Genomic DNA, 17,538 nt, shown 5'->3' on the forward strand with positions numbered 1-17,538 from the left:
GTGCCAGGGGCTTGGAGCTGCTAAAGCCAGCAGTTTTTGTCTGGCTGTGTCTGGATTAGGTGTCTGTAAGCTTTTGGATGATTAGTGCCCGTTGGTGTCAGGTGTTCAGAAGCAGCATCTCCAGGGCTTGAGGCAGCAGGCAAGCAGGGTGGGGGAACTTGTTACTTCCAGGCCAGAGTCCCTAGGGGTGGCTTTTCCCTATGCCCCATAAATATTCCTGAGAAGGAGCTGCAGTAAGAGGTAAACGTTCTGTGAAATCCACTGTAAACATTTTTCTGACCTTTATGATAGCTCCTACTGTGGAACAAAGCCATCATAACCCTCCAATGCAGCAAGGTTGCACCAGTTCACTCCCAATCCCTGCTGACTTTTGTGGACAAGGCAGCGTGAAGGGCTCAGCTAGAAAAAAATACATGATGGGATAATAAGGGATAAAAGGGGAGCAAACACCACACACAGCCTGGAACCAAGCGGACAGGAGAAGGGAATCAGTTGTGAAGCCAAAGTGGTGAAATTGGCTGCATGCAAAGATGGTTAGCCTGCTACAGTTACGCTGGGTGGAGACTGTACACCTGCATGCTCTCCATCCCTGGTATCAGCTGGGTTTGCCCTCTCCTCTCAGTGTGCAGGCTGGAGGAAATAAGCCTAGAGACCCTGCAGGGGTGGGTGGAATTGTCAAGGCAATGGCTGAACTAAGCTTCTCTTTCAAACCAAGTTGTCTGACACATTCATGCTCCTTCGCCTCCTAGTCCATGGCCAGATCAGTCAGTCTGTGCCCTGCCTGCCTTCCCCGGGGTAGTGCTGCTAACAGCTCTGCCAGCTGAGGGCTTGAGCAGCGTGTTGCCTTGTCAGACGCTGACATGACTTGCACTTTTGGGGGCCTGAACATGGTATGTTTTCTCCCAAGAGAGGGGTTATGTCACCACTTGGCTTTGGTCTCCCTGCTTGGACTATGTTAATCTGCATTTGTCTGGTGAGCTCCATGCAGGTAATGGATATCACAGTACCTTCAGCCACCGTTTTCCATCCTGAAAAGGATGGATCCCATCGGGTGGATAAAGAGGAGTGTATCTGTGATGGAAGGAAAAGGTAAATTCTTTCCCTTCACCCCAGAAAAGTGGTGGGACTAGGATGGAAAGACTGGAGCACAGAGACTGATCAGGATGCCAAAAATAACTTTATCTCTACAGTGCTGCTGGCAGGGTTAACAGCCAAGGCTCCTAAGATGAAGAAACTATTGTACTTGACTTCCTAATCCTCTGGTGGTGTGGCCATAGCAACAAAACACTTAACCACTGCAGCAGCAGTTGAGGAAAAATGGTTGCTTGTAAAATGCCAGCAGGCACCCTTAAGGTAGTTCATGTAAACAGCCCAGTCTGGGTGCTGGCAGGCAAGGGAACGTGAAGGCAAGCCAGCGAAGAGAGATGAGCAGAGCCTGGGAGGAGAACTGTGATGTCCCAAAGGAAGGAGTCACAAATGCGGAGTCAGCTGGTGGGAGCCAAGCCCCTCTCCTGACCAGGCCATGTCAGCATTCCGGTGCTGACAGTGCCTCACCAGCTGGTCTTCTGAGTCCTGCTCTGATCCAGAGGTCCTGGGTATCCGTAAATCCCAGGATGGTTCTTGTTAGGCAAAGCAGAACAAAGGCAAATTCTTAGCTTACCCCAATGCGATGGTAAGATCACATCTGCTGAGGGCAAACATGCATGAAGATACTGCATAGCCTATTTACAGAGTAGGACAAGGTGCTGATTGTTCTACAAGCAGAGTCCGAGTGTGGCAGATAGCGTGCATTGAATCGAGCTCCCTGCGTGCAAGTGGGTAGCGGCTTGCAAACCATGTTCTGTGTTTGCATTTGACACAGTCTAAGCATCCCATGGCACTGCAGGAAACCCCTGTATCTGTGTCAGGGATTTAGTGTGTGTGTACGTAGCGCTAATGTGGATTAGCAGTTGGATAATCTTTGGTTGAATGTGCTTTTGCTAAGTCAATTAAACAAAACCCAAAGTACTGTGATCTGGAGAGTTGAGATCTTCAGGAGTTAAATTGTGGACGATCTGCTTTGATCAACAGCCACACAGACCTCTTACTTAAAGGGCTGCAGACTGTTCAGCTGTGGGTCTGGGGGGAGTGCAGTGAGCACAGAGAGGGACAGAGAAGCTGCTGTCCCTTGGCTTTGGGTGTTGTGTTGATCATGCTGAAACTGCAAGCACACTGTGTCTTGCTCTTACAGCCACCTGGCTTGGAAGCTGTAACTGCGGTTTGACAGCTTGGGATAGTGACCACAGCAGGACAGGAATTGTTTACAGGAATGTTTTCTGGAATTATTGCACAACTGTGCCACAAAATGGGCTTGCCGGCTGGCACATGACTGCTGCAATCAGAAATAGTTGTGCTCGCAGAGGACTGGCTGCTCAGGCTGTTACGGCACTAACACAGCCTGTAGAGAGCTGTCTGGGATTCAGCCAGGGCTCTCAGCACAGCTTTCTGCCAACTCCTCCTTGCCAACATTTCCCACGCAAAGGTGGGAAGGGCTGCCCTTTACTCCAGGTTGCCACAGTCTGCCTGTGCACACAGTACCTACTTAACGCTTCGATTTGAGGCACAGAGCATATGCTGGCAAATGAGCTGCTTCCCAAATAGTCCTAGGTGTGTAGAAATATGGCAGGTGAGCGGGGGCAGCACAGGGCAGGATGAGAGCCTAGCTGTTGGCACTTGGCACTCATCTCAGTTACATATTAAGAAAGGGAAGGATCCCTGACTGTTGCTCTGCCTCCGGTATTGGCTCTCCTCTGGTAGGCGCGTGTCCGTGTGCTCTGAAATACTCTATCTTGTGCAGCATGTTGCATGGGAAGCGCTGACCTAATTAAAAGGAACCGTTCCAGGCTAGGAGTTGCCAGTTTATGGCCTGCTAGAGGTCCTTCCTTGTGTGAAGGAACAGCTTGCAGCTCATCTCTGTTTTGCTAATCTAATTTTGTTAATCTTGCACTTTTGAGGGAGTTTCTTCCCACTCATGGACCTGAAGAGGTGGGTGTGTGAAGCTCACTTTCATTCTCTTTCTGTCTGCTATTAGATGTCTGTGGCAGAGACAGCGACTTGAAGGCTTGCTGTATCTCATCTCCCCTAACCATGTCAGCTTTGCTGTAGTCATCCAGCTGCTTCCCAAGACCTTCCACACTGCCCTCACAGCTAGCCAGCCTCTGGCATGGCCGTAATGTGTTCCAAATGTGTTGTTCTTAAAGGCTTGGGGACTGGTCCTGGTGTCCCAGCAGCCTGTCTTGCTCTGGGGGCCTCACTGAAGCCCTTTTTCAGCCTCTGCAGCAAGACTTTACAAGGAGCCTTCAGGGACAGAAATAACAGGAAGACTTTCGCCTCTAGCATTGATGAGATTGTGCTGGGATACGTTTCCCCTAGAGATCTGGTTTTGGTCTCAAGCCAAGTTCAGCTTTTAAGAAGCTCTGCTGTTCTTGCAGTGCAAATGCAAGGTTTCCCATGCCGTGCCTTCCCCACCTGTCTTGCCCAGCCGTGGCCTCTGCTGTCTCTTGAGGTTTTTCAAGATGTTTGTTGGTTGTGACACTGCCTCAGGAGCCTCCCTTGAGGAGGTATTGGGGATAGAGGGGAAAGTCTGCCATGATCTCTTAGCTCTGCTGGCTAGGCTCAGATATATAAACCAGGAGAGAGATGACCTGGACTCACTGCAGAGTCAATCAGCTTATTCAATTAATCAACAAGTGTTTATTCTGCTGCCTGGAGGTGAGACACAGAATTGGCTGCCTTGAACTCCTAGACTCCTGTGCTGTTAGGGTAGATGTAACTTGAGTAAGCGCACAGCTGCTTGGCAGGGCCAGGGACCCCAGGAAGGCTTAGAGGGCTAGGAAGCCGCCAGGAGTGGCTCCTTGTGGAAAGTACACGATGCTTTTATCAGCCTATTCAAGAAAGGATTCAAGAGGTGACTTGAGAGACCTCCAAGAGGTGGTATAAGATCTAAGTCTGATCTTAGCTGACAACCATGGAAGGTGACAAGCAACTGGAAGCTGAGGCCGCACACCCAAAGCAGGAAAATTTTCTGCTCATCTTCAGCACAGACTTACAGACCAGTGTGATTGATGATACCAGGCATGGGGACCTTTTTACTGTCCCTGGGGCCCTGGATCATGTCTTACTCCTTTGCTTGGCATGGCATGGGCACAGTCTTCTAGGCAGGCTCCTGACACTACTCTCCCTTTGCAAGAACTGCAGAGCTCTGCTCAGTTCTCTTCACCTGCTGGAGATCCTGCCGTGGCCCAATCTCTCCTCTGCCATCCAGTCTTGCCCTCTTCAAAACCTTTGTTTCTGCCTGGCCCCAAACCTATCCTCTGTTCAGCAGCTCATTACTTTTTTGACATAGTCATGCCCCTGTCTACTTCCAGCCCAAGTCCATTGCCTGCAGACCTCCTTACTGCTTTAGCTGAAATAAATTCTTGCCACTGTGTGTGATACTGCTATTTTTCCAGCCTGGCTGTGCTGTACTGTCAGGAGGTGACATCCTCCTCTTCCCTCTGCACTGAAGCAGTGTTCCTCTATGCTTCTCCCTGGCTTTCTGCACTCTTCCTACTGTGCTTCCAGCATGGCACCGTGCTCTAGGCCCAAATGCTCTCCTTCACGCTGACTTCCTCAGCTTTATCTTCCCAAGGCAGGGAGAGGAGTAGATGTCACTGAACAGCTGCTCCCTTTCCCTTACGAACTCCTTACATCCCAGGGGAGGTTATCCCTGTCTGATCTTCAAAAGGTCTTCCCAAGAGTATACACTGCAGTCTTGCTTTCAATGAAATACTCTTGTCCTTGCTGCAGCATTGCGTGCTCTAGGAAAAACACCTTTTTGCAAGAAGGGATTCTCCCATTATTCTGAACCTCACTCCTCAGTTCGTTGAGCAGCCAAAGAACAAGAGCTGTGCAAGGCAGGTGAAGCTCTGCTCTTCCTATTTTCTGCTGTGGTGCCCTTCCAGAGCCTGAACTTCCAGACAGCAGTGTTACCCCCAAGCTACAGGAGCATCATCACTGTGATGGGAAGCTGACAGGCAAGGAGCTGTGTGACTTCCCCTTCTCTGCTTCGGCAGCCAGCTCAGGACCACATTTCAAACATCTCAAACTTGGCCATATCGATCAGACTAGTTAAATAGCAGGCTTGGAATTAGATCGAGATTGCAAATAGGTTTCCTGCTGTGCGTCTTGCCCTACCCTTGCCTTCCAGTCTTGCTGAGGTCCTTCTTGCTGTGGGAGATCCTGTCTTTCTAGCTGTTCTCCTGGTCTCTTGGGGAGCAGCTGCAGTGCGCCACTGCTATTCTTAGCTGTGAAGACAGCGTGCAAGTACCTGGCCCAGCAGAGCTGGAGCTGGTGCACTGCTATCTGCCCAGCAGTTCTCAGATAAATTATCTAGAAGATCTTGATGGTGTGTAATTGAGTAGCTCTGCCACAGGCTGTGCTTCCAGCTATGTGTGCTCTGCTGTGCAAGCAGGGCACAGTAATTGCTTGCTCCCCAGAAGCCAAGAGCTCTGGGTTAGTCTCAAGTGATTGTGCCCTCTTCTCTGAGATTTTGGAGGGACTCCTCAGATTCACTTACCAGATTTCATGCTTCCTCCTTTCCTGGCAGGAGGTTGCATACATCAAACAATTACCCTCCCTTGACTATTTTTCCTATCCTCGATATTTTGCCACCTGGTTTCTGGCACAGTCCATTCTTCTAGCACAGGAATGAAAAGATCTTCAGATGCTGGGTGGTGGTGGGGATGCCCTGGGGACATCTTGAGCAGTGACTGGCTCTGTTCAGGTCTGGTGTTAATGCCTCTGAGTGATCTGCTTTCTAGCGGCTGCCGGACCAAGGATCTCTAAGTCTTTCTCAGCACTAACCAAGTCACAACCTTGATTCTCCATCAGGCCTTGCCACTGCCCTGGGATGTGCTGACAGCTACAACAAGCAACAGGGGAGTGCCCCCTGTACAGCACAGCAGCCACATCTGTGAGGGATTCAGGGCAGGACCTGCTGTTGCATCTTGCTGATGGGTTTCACAGTTCTGCATGGCCATCTGCTTCTTGCTGGCTCTGTCCTGTCCAGCTCCCGGTGTGCTCCTGCTGCTTTGTCAGCCCCAGCCAGCTTGGCTCTCACCTCGCTTTCAAAGGAAAGGCTTGGCCAGAGGCCCAGCCAGAGCTGCATGTTGCGCCCTGGTCCCTGAGTGTCAAAGCTGCTGGCACAGGCACTGCTGGCAGGCAGCCCGACAGGTCCCTGGCACCAGCATTAGTGAAAGGCATGTGGCTGAATGACCTGACTGATTGCGCCGTCTCCCTCTCTCTCTGCCCCAGATCGGCGGACCATTCTCTGCCCGGATCTTCCGTTTCCACAGACTTTGGCAGCTGGCAGATGGTGACAGGGTGTGGCAGTATTCGGGAGCAGGCAATCCTGAGCGCAGACGCCTCTCTCCCTTGCAGCTTCCCGGATGAGTTCCCTTGCACTTGCCTGTAAGTGTCTCAAATGCAGGATCTCTCCTTGGGTCTCTCAGCTGGCTGCGAGTGCTGGAACTTTATCACCCTGACACTTCCGAAGAGGCCTGGGAGCCCATGACAGACTGTCCCGTCTTCCCTGCCTTGATGCTTTCCATCCACAAATTCAGTCACTGAGCACTCTTTGCTTGTGCTGAACTCGGAAAGAAACCCACCTTTTCTCTGCCTCATTACGGGAGGACGCTTTGCCTTCTGCAGGAAGAAGAGGCTTTCCTCCCCTGAAGATGCTGAATTTGGGCATAATTGAGTGCACTTGAGGATGCATGCTTGTAAGGACAGGACTGGTTACCCAGATTTTTTTGCTTTTGGATCTTGCTCATCTCCATCTCCCCGCTGGGGACAGATCCTTGCTGCAACAGGAGAGGGGCTTTCCTTCTGTAACCCAAATTTTGTCTGACCACACTCAGCATCATTTGCAGGTGCTGTGTCTGGCCAGTGCAGAGCAGCAGAGACCCTGCATCCTGCCACATCTTGTCATATAAAATGGCTGGGAGGCAAATGTTCCTCCCCAGATAGAAAGCCACCTCTGAGGAAGCTTGAAAGACAGGAGATGCACTTTAATTGCTGTTAGAGGAGAACCTTGGCTTGTGCCTTCAGGCTGCAAGCTCTCAATCAAGAAACTGAAATGGCAGATCAGAGGCTGCCGCTAGCTAGCTGTGCTGGAGTTGTGCTGCCAAACACTTGCAGTCTCTTACCGAGATCTGAGTACGTGCTTTGGAGGCAGAGGGCAAGTGACATGAAAACCAACATCTCCTGTGAGACAGGCTAGCTGCCCTGGCTCATCTTCTCATGTGGCTGTGTGCTGGGCCACTGAGCAGAGCAGCTGCCCCAAGTTACAAAGCAGCAAGACCCATGAATTGGCAGATGAAAAAATCATGAGAGGTGTTGGACGTGGCTTGGCCAGGATTTGCTTCCTCCTTTCATGAGGATGGCTGATCTGCTCCTGCAGTTGTTTGGAGATGGGTGAGGGAGCAGAAGGGACTGAAGAATGGGCATCTGAATTGGTGACTGCTTTACTGTGCCCTGAACCTGGCTGCGCTTGGTGACTGCTGATCCCCAGCAAGTTGTTGCTGCCCTTGGAGTTGGATCCAATGTCAGAATAGGGAATTCAGTAGAGAAGTGTGAATTGAAGTTGAGCTCTGAATCTGCCTGTGCTGAGACCATAGGCTCGTGTGGTTTGGAGGCCAGCTGCTTGGGACAGCCTGCTTCAAAGGGAGGGGAACAGCATCAGTGCTGCTCCCTTGGGTGTGCAGCAGATGCTGCAAGTGCTTTGCCCTGTTCAGCTCTTCACTAGAGCTGTGGGATGCTCAGATGCTGGGACCAGGCGCTGTGTGGAAGAAGGGGTGAAGACATCCCAAGGATGTTGTGTTGACCTTAACCCAGGGCCTCCACTCTGTCTCTGCTCTTAGCTCTGTTTGCTCAGGAGCCCATTGTGGTTTTATCCCAGTTTTTTGCAGGCCAGCACAGTATGAGTTTTTTGAAAATCAAATTCCATTTAAGTTCCCACTTTACATCTCAGCTGGCAGCAGTTCGATGAAGGTATGCTTTTCACAGCCTACTTCTTGTGCTTGTGTGGGGCTTGTCAGGGCTTACTTTGAGCTGGGGCTTTGGCAGCCTCCTCTCATCCTGCACCCCAAGCTGCAGACAAGCGGGCAGGCTGTAGGAAGCGTCGCAGGGCAAAGCACCGTGGATTTGGCAAACGCGACCTGCCTCCCTGTTTGAACTGCTCAGAGTGAAATGGTGCAGCCGGTCTGCAGGGCTGGGTGTCAGGCAGTGGCTAGCTGCTTGGCCCTGCACCTTGGAGTGTCTCACTCCATGAAAGTAACCTAAAAATCTAAATACAAAATCTGCTCTGTAAAGCGGTGCAAGAGCCAGAAGACACGAGACCTAACTGCTGCACGCCCTCGCTTACCTTTGTGTGTGACATTTAAGATCACTCTATTCGGGTGCAAGTAAGTCCCGCTTTCACGTAGCTTATTTTTAATGCTAGCAGGTTTGCGCGTTCCACGTCCTAATTAGGTTGCCAAAAAAGCATCTTTTTAATGTGTTTAGATATGTTGCCTTTTTCCTTTGCCCTCTGTCTTCTCTTTATTATCAGACACTGTAAACAGCGGCCTGGTTGGCTGCCTCAGCATCGCTTGCTGTTTATAGGCCTCCCACCATATCCTCTTGCTGCTGTTTCCGGACCAAAGCTGTTGGCTGTGGGTGGTTAACACTTCCATTCAAATGAGCTGTGCCAATTTATAGCCAGCCCAGGCGCTGGAGAGATTAAAGAGAATTTTTTATGGGGAAGGTTCGCGCTGTGCCCTTGGAGTGACCTTTGAGGAATGTCTTATTCTCTCTGGGAACCACCGGCACGTCGCAGAGGCACCGCAACAAAGACCGTTTCAGGCTGGAGCCCTTGGAACAGCTCCCTCTGAACCCTTGTCTTGCTTTCCCCTGCTCCCTGAACTGAAATACCACCTCCCCTCTGCTCTCTTCCCCCAGCCCTTAACTGTGTGGGTGGATCAGCTGGAGAGGAGAGCAGGTCCCAGGGGAAGCTGTGCCCTACTCTGCACACAGCCCTCCTGCTTGCAGAGAGCAGCTGTGCCATAGAGCAGAAGTAAAATGCCGCTTGGCTCTCTTCTTTCCACAGCTGGAGCGCTCCTTGGGGCTTCTGTCACCTTGGCTGCCCCCTCTCCTCTCCCCTTCCCCAAAGCTAGCTGTGCCGGCACAAGCGCCCGAGGCTGGGACTGGTGGAAACGAGGGACGGTGGCAAATAGGTTGGAAGCAACTGTCCAGGCATGGCACGTGCGGACAGGCTCCATCTGGGAACGCCATGCGAGGAGGGGAGGGAGCTGGTGCAGGGGCTGACGTCAGCCAGCACCCGCTTGGCGAAAGCAGCGCTTTCGTGTGAACCGCGGCCTCGTCAGCACCGTGGTGTGGGAGACCTGGGGGGGAGCGGGAGGCTGGGGCTGCGAGGGGCTCCATGGGAGGGTTGGCTTGGGTTGGCTTGGGCAAGGCGGCAACCGGCTACTGTAGCCAGAGCCTTTTGGGGCTGGTGCTGCTTTGACTGGCAGAGCCAGCTGAGCACCACGGCCCTGCTGGTGCTGTGGACAGTGCCCCAGCGCTGCTGCCAGCCTCCTGCCCTGCATCAGGAGTGAGAGCTGGGCTGGGGAGAGGGATGGCGGCAGTCACTGATCTCCCCCTTCTCTCCCCTAGGCTGGTGTCAGCGAGCGACCGCGAGTCCCGGCTGGAAGAAGTGCGTTCTGCCTTTCTGGCCAGCTACAGCCGGACCATCGGCCTGAAGGCCGTGCCCCCCAGCCCCTCGGGGGCCATCGGCGGCCTCCTCGAGCAGTTCGTGCGGGGCGTGGGACTGAGAGGCAGCAGCACGATCTGAGCGCGGCGTTCCCCACCGCTGGCTGGAGACCCCCAGGGCTGGCGGGTCCCCCTGGCCAAGCCCTGGGACCCCCTTCCCGGTGCCGGCACCCGCAGCACCCAGCACCTGCTGCCGCCCACCCCTGCCTGGGGCTGGGGGAGCGCCGGGGGGCTCCGACCAGTAAAGACCCCCGAGCTGTGATCTCTCCTGCCTCCTGTCTGGGCTGCGGGCGGGGGGCGGCGGGGCTGGGGCGGGGGGCGGCGTGGAGGAGCCGGGCGGCGGGAGCCGCGCTGCCGTGGGCGCCGCTCGCTATAAATAGCTCGGCCCACGCTCCGGGAGCGGCGGCACCGAAATAGCACCGAGCCGGGACCGGGAGGGAGCCCCCGGCGGGGCGGGAGTGGGGGGGGGGTGGGAACTGAGCCTCCGCCGCACCGGGTTGGGGAGCGGAGCGGAGCCCGCAGCCCCAGACGGGAGGTCCCGGTGGGGCTGAGCTGAGCCGAGCCCGGACACTGTCCCGGGGCTGAGCCGTCGGGAGTCGGGCCAGTCCCCGGTGCCGACCCCCCGCCTCCGGGGCCCGGGGCGGCGCTGCCGACGGGGACGGGGCCGCTGTGCCCGTGCCGTGCCGTGCCGTGCCGTGCCGTGCCGTGCCCGCCCCCGGGCGCGCCCGCCTCGGCGGCGCGGGAGGAGGCGGCGCGGAGCAGCGGCGGCGCCCGGGCGGGGATGGCGTCTCCGGGAGCGCTGGAGCCGGCGGCCGGCAGCGTGCCGGGCACCAAAGTGGAGCTCACCGTGTCCTGCCGGTGAGCCGGGAGCGGGGCGGGAGAGCGGGCGGGGGCTGGTGCCCGGACGCGGGTGGGTGCGAGAGGCACGGGGATGCGCTGCGGGATGCCCGTGTCCTGCAGCATCCCGCTGCCCGCCGGTCAGCCCCCGGCCCCGGGGTGGGGCGGGCGGCGGGGCTCCCTCGGTCCCCAGGTACCACCCGGTGCCACAGCGTGTGCCCAACACCCCTGTGCCCGGCTGCCACCCGTGGGGAGGCGTCGCGTCCCGTCCCTTCCGCGGGGTCCCGGGGGATGCTGGCACCGGGCACAGCTCCGCGGCTTGGCTGCGATGCCCTCACCCGGGGCTGGGGTGCGGGACGGCCCCGCTCGGGGTGATGCTGGCGGGGCGATGCTGGCGGGGCAGGGGGTGCCGCTGGTGGGGCCGCAGGGTGCCAGTGCTGGCCGCAGGCAGGCTGCCCGGCTCCGCCCGGCTCCGCGAGCCCCGTGCGGGGCAGCGGGGCCAGGAGTGGGCAGCGTTGGGCCGCGGCGGGACGGGGGCTGCGGGAGAGATGCTGCCCGGTGCCTCCGGTCCCTGACAGGGTCCGCGGGGCAGGCGGCGGCGGCTGAGCCAGTCTGTCAGCGGCTAAATATAGCCCAGCAGAGGCACCGCTGCCCGCGGCCGGCGGTTCTGGCCACAGGGACCGGCACCGGGAGCCTCCCAGGCAGCAGCAGCATCCCTGTGCCGGGGCTCAGGGAAAGCCTGGGGTTGGCCCCACAAAGCCCCCTGCCCAGATGGGCAGCTCTGGCCCATCCCCGAGCTCTGCAAACTCCAGTCTGGGCCAGGGACTGCTGTGCTCCCTCTTTGCAGCTGAGCCCCTGCCATCCCCGGGCAGCAGGCAGAGGGGCTGTGGGGCCTGGCAGCTCCAGGCAGGGGCCAGGGTTCCCTCCTGGAGATGGCCCAGAGCAGGGGCAGGCTTCGGCTTCGCAGCCCCCCAAGGGCTCAGCCCTGCCCAGGGCTGCTGGGGGAGCCCTGGGAGGTCTCTCTCCTGCATGCTGGTGCCAGGGGTGCTGGCTTAGCCCCATAGCCCCCAGCCACGCCCCAGCCCACCCTGTGCAGCCACCCCAGGGGTGAGGGAAGGATCCCAGCAGTGCCGGTTGCAGTCCCCGGCACTTTCCGGTGTCACACTGTGCAAAAGGCAGTGATCAACCGTTCTGCTGGCAGCTGTCAGGGGTACAGAGCTGGTCCCCACCAGCTGCCCACCCCCTGCTCTAAGTGCCTCCTTTCACTTCTGCGCCCCACCGTCAGCCACGCTTCTGCTGCTGGGGTGCGGCGGGCACTCAGCAGTGCCGGCGGCATAGGGGAAGGTTTCATCCTCTAAATGGGTTCCCTGTCATGTTCAATTATCATCAGCGCTGGAGACACTGCTCCCCGCTCACCCTGCTGTCCCACTGAACCTTGCGGTGGGAGCCAGCACGTCTCCCCAGGGTGCTGGGGCTCCTGGTCCTGGGTGCCGGCACGGCCTTCTGGCATGGTGCTGTTCCATGATTGGGGTAGGGAGGACATGGGGACCTGCTGCAGGGCTGGGTGCGTGGCACCCAGGTTGCTCACACCTGGCTCTGTCCCTCCAGGAACCTGCTGGACATGGACACCTTCTCCAAGTCTGACCCAGGTGGGTGGCAGGGCTGGGCAGGGGGCACGGCATGGCGTGGCATGGGCATGGCATGGCATGGCACGGCAGCCCGGCTCTGCTCCTCTCTCCGCAGTGGTGGTCCTCTTTGTGCAGGGCTCAGGAAGCAGCGAGTGGAAGGAGGTGAGCACAGCCCCTCTCACCAGGTCCCTGGGGAGGCTCCCAGCCCCACACTGGGGGTGCTGCCTCTCACAGCACCCCAGCTCCTGGCTAATCCCCAGCTGGGTTAAACAGGCCCATATGGCCACCCGCATCCATGCTAATGATCCCTCCACATCCACGCTAATGATCCAGCCCTGCCAGCAGCACTAATCCCCTGCCAGGATTAGTGCTGGGGCAGCTGTGATGGGGAGGGGTCCTGGGGGGGGTCCTGCCCTCACCCCTCTCCCCGCAGTTTGGGCGCACCGAGGTGATTGACAACACCCTGAACCCTGACTTCGTCCGCAAGTTTGTCCTCGACTACTACTTCGAGGAGAAGCAAAACCTCCGCTTCGATGTGTGAGTAGGGTGCCCGGGGAAGGGCTCAGCTCTGCTTGATGTGGAACAAAGCACCCAGCTGGTAATAAATAATGATAATAAGGATAATAAATAATGATAATAAAGAAAGATATGGCGGCAAAAAGCCCAGACGGGTGGGAAAGCAGGGCTGCATGCCGGGGCACCCTGCTGGCACTGGCTCAGGGCTCTGCTCTCCCACCACCAGCTACAACATGGACTCCAAGAGCTGCTCCGTTTTAAAGCAGGTGAGCACAGCCTGTGCCGGGGGGACGCGCGGTGACACCCTGGTGTGATGCCGCAGTGGGGCACCCCAAGTCTGTGCCCCACGTGGGTGGTGCCGAGGGGGGACAGGTGCCCCTCAGAGGGCTCTAACCTGCTCTCCATCTCTCTGTGCCCCATGGGGACTGGCAGAAGGTAGGTGCCTGCCATGCATCAGCCCCTGCTCTGCCCTGGGAACCCAGCCCTCCTGGGGGTGCCTGGTGGGGCAGGGTGCAAGATGGGGCCAGAACACACCGTGGGGGTGGCTTTGGGGGTGCAAGATGGGTGTAGGGTGGTCTGAGGGGTGCAGGAGGGGTTCAGGGCACATGGGGTGGCTCTGGAGGGATGGGTCCAGAGCACATGGTGCAGTTCTGTGGGGGCACAGGGATGGTCCGGGGCTGTGGGCTGTCCCTGGGGGCACAGGATGAGTCCAGGGGATGTGGAGTGGGCACTTGGGATGGTCCCTGGGGGTGAAGGATGGGTTCTGGGCTGGGTGGTGGCTCTTGGGGCACAGGGTGGGTTCAGGACACTTGGTGTGGCCCCGAGGCAAGGTGGTGGCAGGTTCTGTGGGGGTGGGGGTGGTTGTGGGGGTGGTGGTGGCAGGTTCTGTTGGTGCTGGGGGGGAGGGTAGGGGGGTTGGTGGCTGGGGCAGGAGCCCCAGGGCCTCACAGCACTGTGCTCGGGGCGCAGGACTTCCTGGGGCAGGCATTCGTAGCACTGGGGGAGGTGATCGGGTCCCAGCGAGGCCGTCTGGAGAGACCCCTCACGTGAGTCACACCCCGTGGCAGGGCAAGCAGGGGTCCCACACCATGTCCCCAGCCACCTGCCCCATGGGACACCTCCCTGCACGTCCTCTGCTGGGGGCACTGGCCATGCTGCCGAGCACCAGCCGTGGACCACAAGCCCAGCCCTGACCCCACCTCCTGCCCCTGTCCCATTCTCCTTATCTCCAAGCTGACTGGGTGCCTCTGGTCCCAGGGGGGTCCCAGGGAAGCGGTGTGGGACCATCCTGCTGCTGGCTGAGGAGCTGAGTAACTGCCGGGTGAGTGCCCATGTCCCAGCAGTGGCAAGGCAGGGGCTGTGCAGCCTCCCTGCTGTGGGCAGCTGCTGGGGTGGGGGGCGAGGAGGTGCCCAGCAGTGATGGTCCCTGTCCCCAGGACATCGTCACGATGCAGCTGTGTGCCAACAAGCTGGACAAGAAGGACTTCTTTGGAAAATCTGACCCCTTCCTCGTCTTCTACCGCAGCAATGAGGATGGCACGTGAGCGTGGGGCCCTGGTGGGGCGGGCAGGGTGCCAGCATCACCACACAGCGCACCCCAACCCTGCCCTGTCCCCGCAGTTTCACCATCTGCCATAAGACGGAGGTGGTGAAGAACACGCTCAACCCGGTGTGGCAGCCCTTCACCATCCCCGTGCGTGCCCTCTGCAATGGTGACTACGACCGGTACGGGGACGGGGCAGCCGTGGCCCGGAGCAGGGCATGAGCATCTCTTCACGGGTTTGGCCCCATAGCAGCAAGCAGTGCAAAATTGGGTCCCTGTTGGGTTTTTTTTTTCCTCTTTTGCAACCCAAATTACATAAAGGCATTCCCCTCCTTTCCAAGGCCCCCGCCATGACCCAAATTTCTCACTTCTCTCCTGGCAGAGCTGCAGGCTGGGCAGGCAGGGTGGCTCTGCCAGCAGCATGCAGGCAGGGTGCTCGCTGTGGGGCTGGCTGTCCCCAAACCGGGGGGGCTGGGGGGGCTGTGCCAGCCAGGCTGGCCACTCACCCACTGCCCACCTTTGCTTTCAGGACGGTGAAGATAGATGTGTACGACTGGGACCGGGATGGGAGGTGAGGCCATGTCCACGGGGTGGCAGGGGACATTGGGGTGCTGCTGTCACTTCCCAGGGTGCCCCTCACCGGGGTGCCTGGTCGTGCTGCCCCTGTGCTCCTCCCGCAGCCACGACTTCATTGGGGAGTTTGCCACGAGCTACAGGGAACTCTCCCGAGCACAGAGCCAGTTCACGGTGTACGAGGTAGGGTGGGAGCTGGGGCAGGGGCTGGGGGGAACCTACGCTAGGGCCAACTCACCCCTGTGCTCGCAGGTGCTGAACCCCAGGAAGAAATGCAAGAAGAAGAAATATGTGAACTCCGGCACCGTGAGTGGGGCTGGGGCACTCCTGCGGCTCCCACCTGTGGGGGGGGGGGCAGGTCTGACCCCCCCTGCTGTGTCTGCCAGGGGTGGGGGGCTGGATTTGGGCCTGACCCCCCCCCCCCCCGCCATGCCCACAGGTGACACTGCTCTCCTTCTCCGTCGAGTCCGAGTTCACCTTCGTCGACTACATCCGGGGCGGGTGAGTGGGGGGCTGGGTGCCCCCCAGCTCCCTGAGACCCCCCAGGGGCGAGGGTCTCGGGCTGAGGACAGCGGTGACAGCGCAGGTGGAGCCTGGGGGTGATGAGTGGGCAGTGGGGTTGGGGATGGGGTGCAGGGTGGCAGCCCCAGGCTGAGGGGCACTGGCTGGGGAAGGGGGGGCTCAGGTGATGGGTCCTGAGTGGCGAGGACACGCCACGCCATGGGGCTGGAAGATAGCATCCCCGTGCTGTGGGGCCGGCAGCCTGCCTCGCTCTCCCCCCCAAGGACGCAGCTGAATTTCACCGTCGCCATTGACTTCACGGCCTCCAACGGTGAGTGCAGCTGGTGGGGGGGTGTCCCATTGCCACCGCTGTGGGGCTGGCCATGGGGCAGGTGCCGACAGGCACTGTGCCGCAGGGATGCCATCACAGCCCACCTCGCTGCACTATGCGAGTCCCTACCAGCTGAGCGCCTACGCCCTGGCACTGAAGGCGGTGGGGGAGATCATCCAGGACTACGACAGCGACAAGCTCTTCCCTGCCTACGGCTTCGGTGCCAAACTCCCACCTGACGGCAAGATCTCCCACCAGTTCCCCCTGGTGCGCCCTGGGGTGGGGGGGAACACCCCACCATGGGGCAGGGCTGAGGGTGAACCCAGATCTCCCAGCTGTGGGGCAGGGCTGCCCGTGGGGTGCCCACAGCAGCTGGGTGGGGAGGGGAAGAACCCTGGCCGCATTCTGCCCTGGCATCCTGCAGCCGGGGGGGACACTGGGAGCCATGGTCCCCCTCCAGCACCCATCCCCATCCCCCAGAACAACAACGTGGACAACCCCAACTGTGCTGGCATTGAGGGTGTGCTGGAGTCCTACCTCCAGAGCCTGCGCACCGTACAGCTCTATGGTCCCACCAACTTTGCCCCCGTCATCAACCAGGTAGCTGGGTGAGTACGAGGGGACTCTGTCCCCTTTGCTGTCCCTAAATGCCACCGGTCTCGCAGTGGGGCCAGCTGTCCCACGCCAGTGGGGCTGCTGGAGGGACCCCATCCTTGTCCCTATAGGGCAGCCGCCCAAGTGACAGATGGCTCGCAGTACCACGTCCTCCTCATCATCACCGATGGTGTCATCTCTGACATGCTGCAGACCAAGGAAGCCATTGTCACCGTGAGTGCACCCTCATCACTGTGAGTTCACCCCACACTGGGTGCTGCCACAGCTGCCACCCTGCCTCTGCTCCACAGGCTTCTGCCTTGCCCATGTCCATCATCATTGTGGGAGTGGGTCCAGCCGAGTTTGAGGGTGAGTTGGTGTTTGGAGACACCAGGGAAGGGAGATGGAAACTCTGTCCCTTCCTCCGGGATGCTTTCAGTGTCCTGGAGGAAAGGATGGTGTTTCTGTCCCTGGTGGCCACCCCACCAAGGCTCAGTGACACCGGCTGTCCCCTCCCAGCCATGGAGGAGCTGGATGGTGATGAGGTACGGGTGTCTTCCCGGGGACGGTTCGCTGAGAGGGACATCGTACAGGTAACACTGGCACTGAGCCCAGTCCCACCACAGGCGAGAGATGCTCAGTCCCTCGCTGACCCCTGCAGCCTCAGGGTTGTTCCCAACCGGGCTGCAAACTTCCTTCCCTTGAAGTTTGTGCCGTTTCGGGATTACGTGGATGACTCGGGAAACCAGGTGCTAAGCATGGCCCGCCTGGCCAAGGACGTGCTGGCTGAGATCCCCGAGCAGCTCCTCTCCTACATGAAGACCCGCGACATCAAGCCGCGCCGGGCGGCCCCCCAGTAGCTCCCCCCGGGGCCGTGGGCTCGGCCAGGAGTGTCACCTCTCTTCTGCTGACGGCCTGGGCTTGGCCATGGATGTGGGCCCCCCCCGCGGGGACAATTAGCCGCTGCGGCCGGTGCCCAGCGCTGGGACCCCCCTCTTCTGGCAGGGCCAGGTGTCCCCGGCCGCCCCCGCCCCTGCCCGGCCGCTCCGTCCCGCGGCACGGGCAGAGCCGGCGCCCGGGCCCAGGCTGCCGGCGGGCACGGTGCGACCGCCGGGGGGACCTGACCCCCGGGGCTGCGTGCATGCCCGGGGCCCCAGCCGGCCAGCCACCCGGCTCGGCGGGAGGGC

At 59.0% G+C, this 17,538-nt stretch overlaps 2 protein-coding genes across 7 annotated transcripts in view; both read left to right on the forward strand.

Annotated features, from left to right (window-relative positions):
* MTMR14 (myotubularin related protein 14) overlaps positions 1–10,090 on the forward strand; it is a 34,366-nt gene extending 24,276 nt beyond the window's left edge. For 2 of the 3 annotated variants that reach the window (XM_055707435.1, XM_055707437.1), the window contains 2 exons: positions 6,334–6,489; positions 9,733–10,090. In XM_055707435.1, the coding sequence (XP_055563410.1) occupies positions 6,334–6,489; positions 9,733–9,910 (334 nt within the window). In that variant the 3' untranslated portion in view covers positions 9,911–10,090. The remainder of the gene's footprint in view (positions 1–6,333; positions 6,490–9,732) is intronic. The other variant, XM_055707436.1, reaches the window with a different exon arrangement.
* A 255-nt stretch (positions 10,091–10,345) lies between these two features.
* Positions 10,346–17,519, forward strand: CPNE9 (copine family member 9). Of its 4 annotated transcripts, XM_055706554.1 has the most exons (20): positions 10,356–10,686; positions 12,274–12,314; positions 12,409–12,455; positions 12,727–12,830; positions 13,036–13,075; positions 13,779–13,855; positions 14,067–14,130; positions 14,246–14,349; positions 14,430–14,534; positions 14,882–14,923; positions 15,033–15,108; positions 15,178–15,231; positions 15,365–15,426; positions 15,711–15,757; positions 15,843–16,024; positions 16,238–16,365; positions 16,483–16,585; positions 16,663–16,720; positions 16,871–16,944; positions 17,059–17,519. In XM_055706554.1, exons 1-20 carry the CDS (start codon positions 10,610–10,612, stop codon positions 17,209–17,211), a joined length of 1,638 nt encoding a protein of 545 aa, XP_055562529.1. In that variant the 5' UTR covers positions 10,356–10,609; the 3' UTR covers positions 17,212–17,519. The 4 variants fall into 4 exon arrangements, with proteins under 4 accessions (XP_055562532.1, XP_055562528.1, XP_055562529.1 ...); XM_055706553.1 differs by having other exon boundaries at positions 10,352–10,686; positions 16,663–16,944; XM_055706557.1 differs by lacking the exons at positions 16,483–16,585; positions 16,663–16,720; positions 16,871–16,944; positions 17,059–17,519 and having other exon boundaries at positions 10,346–10,686; positions 15,890–16,024; positions 16,238–16,364.
* The last annotated feature ends 19 nt before the right edge of the window (positions 17,520–17,538 follow it).

This window comes from Falco cherrug, chromosome 4 (genome assembly GCF_023634085.1).
Source record: "Falco cherrug isolate bFalChe1 chromosome 4, bFalChe1.pri, whole genome shotgun sequence".
Lineage (NCBI taxonomy): Eukaryota > Metazoa > Chordata > Aves > Falconiformes > Falconidae > Falco > Falco cherrug.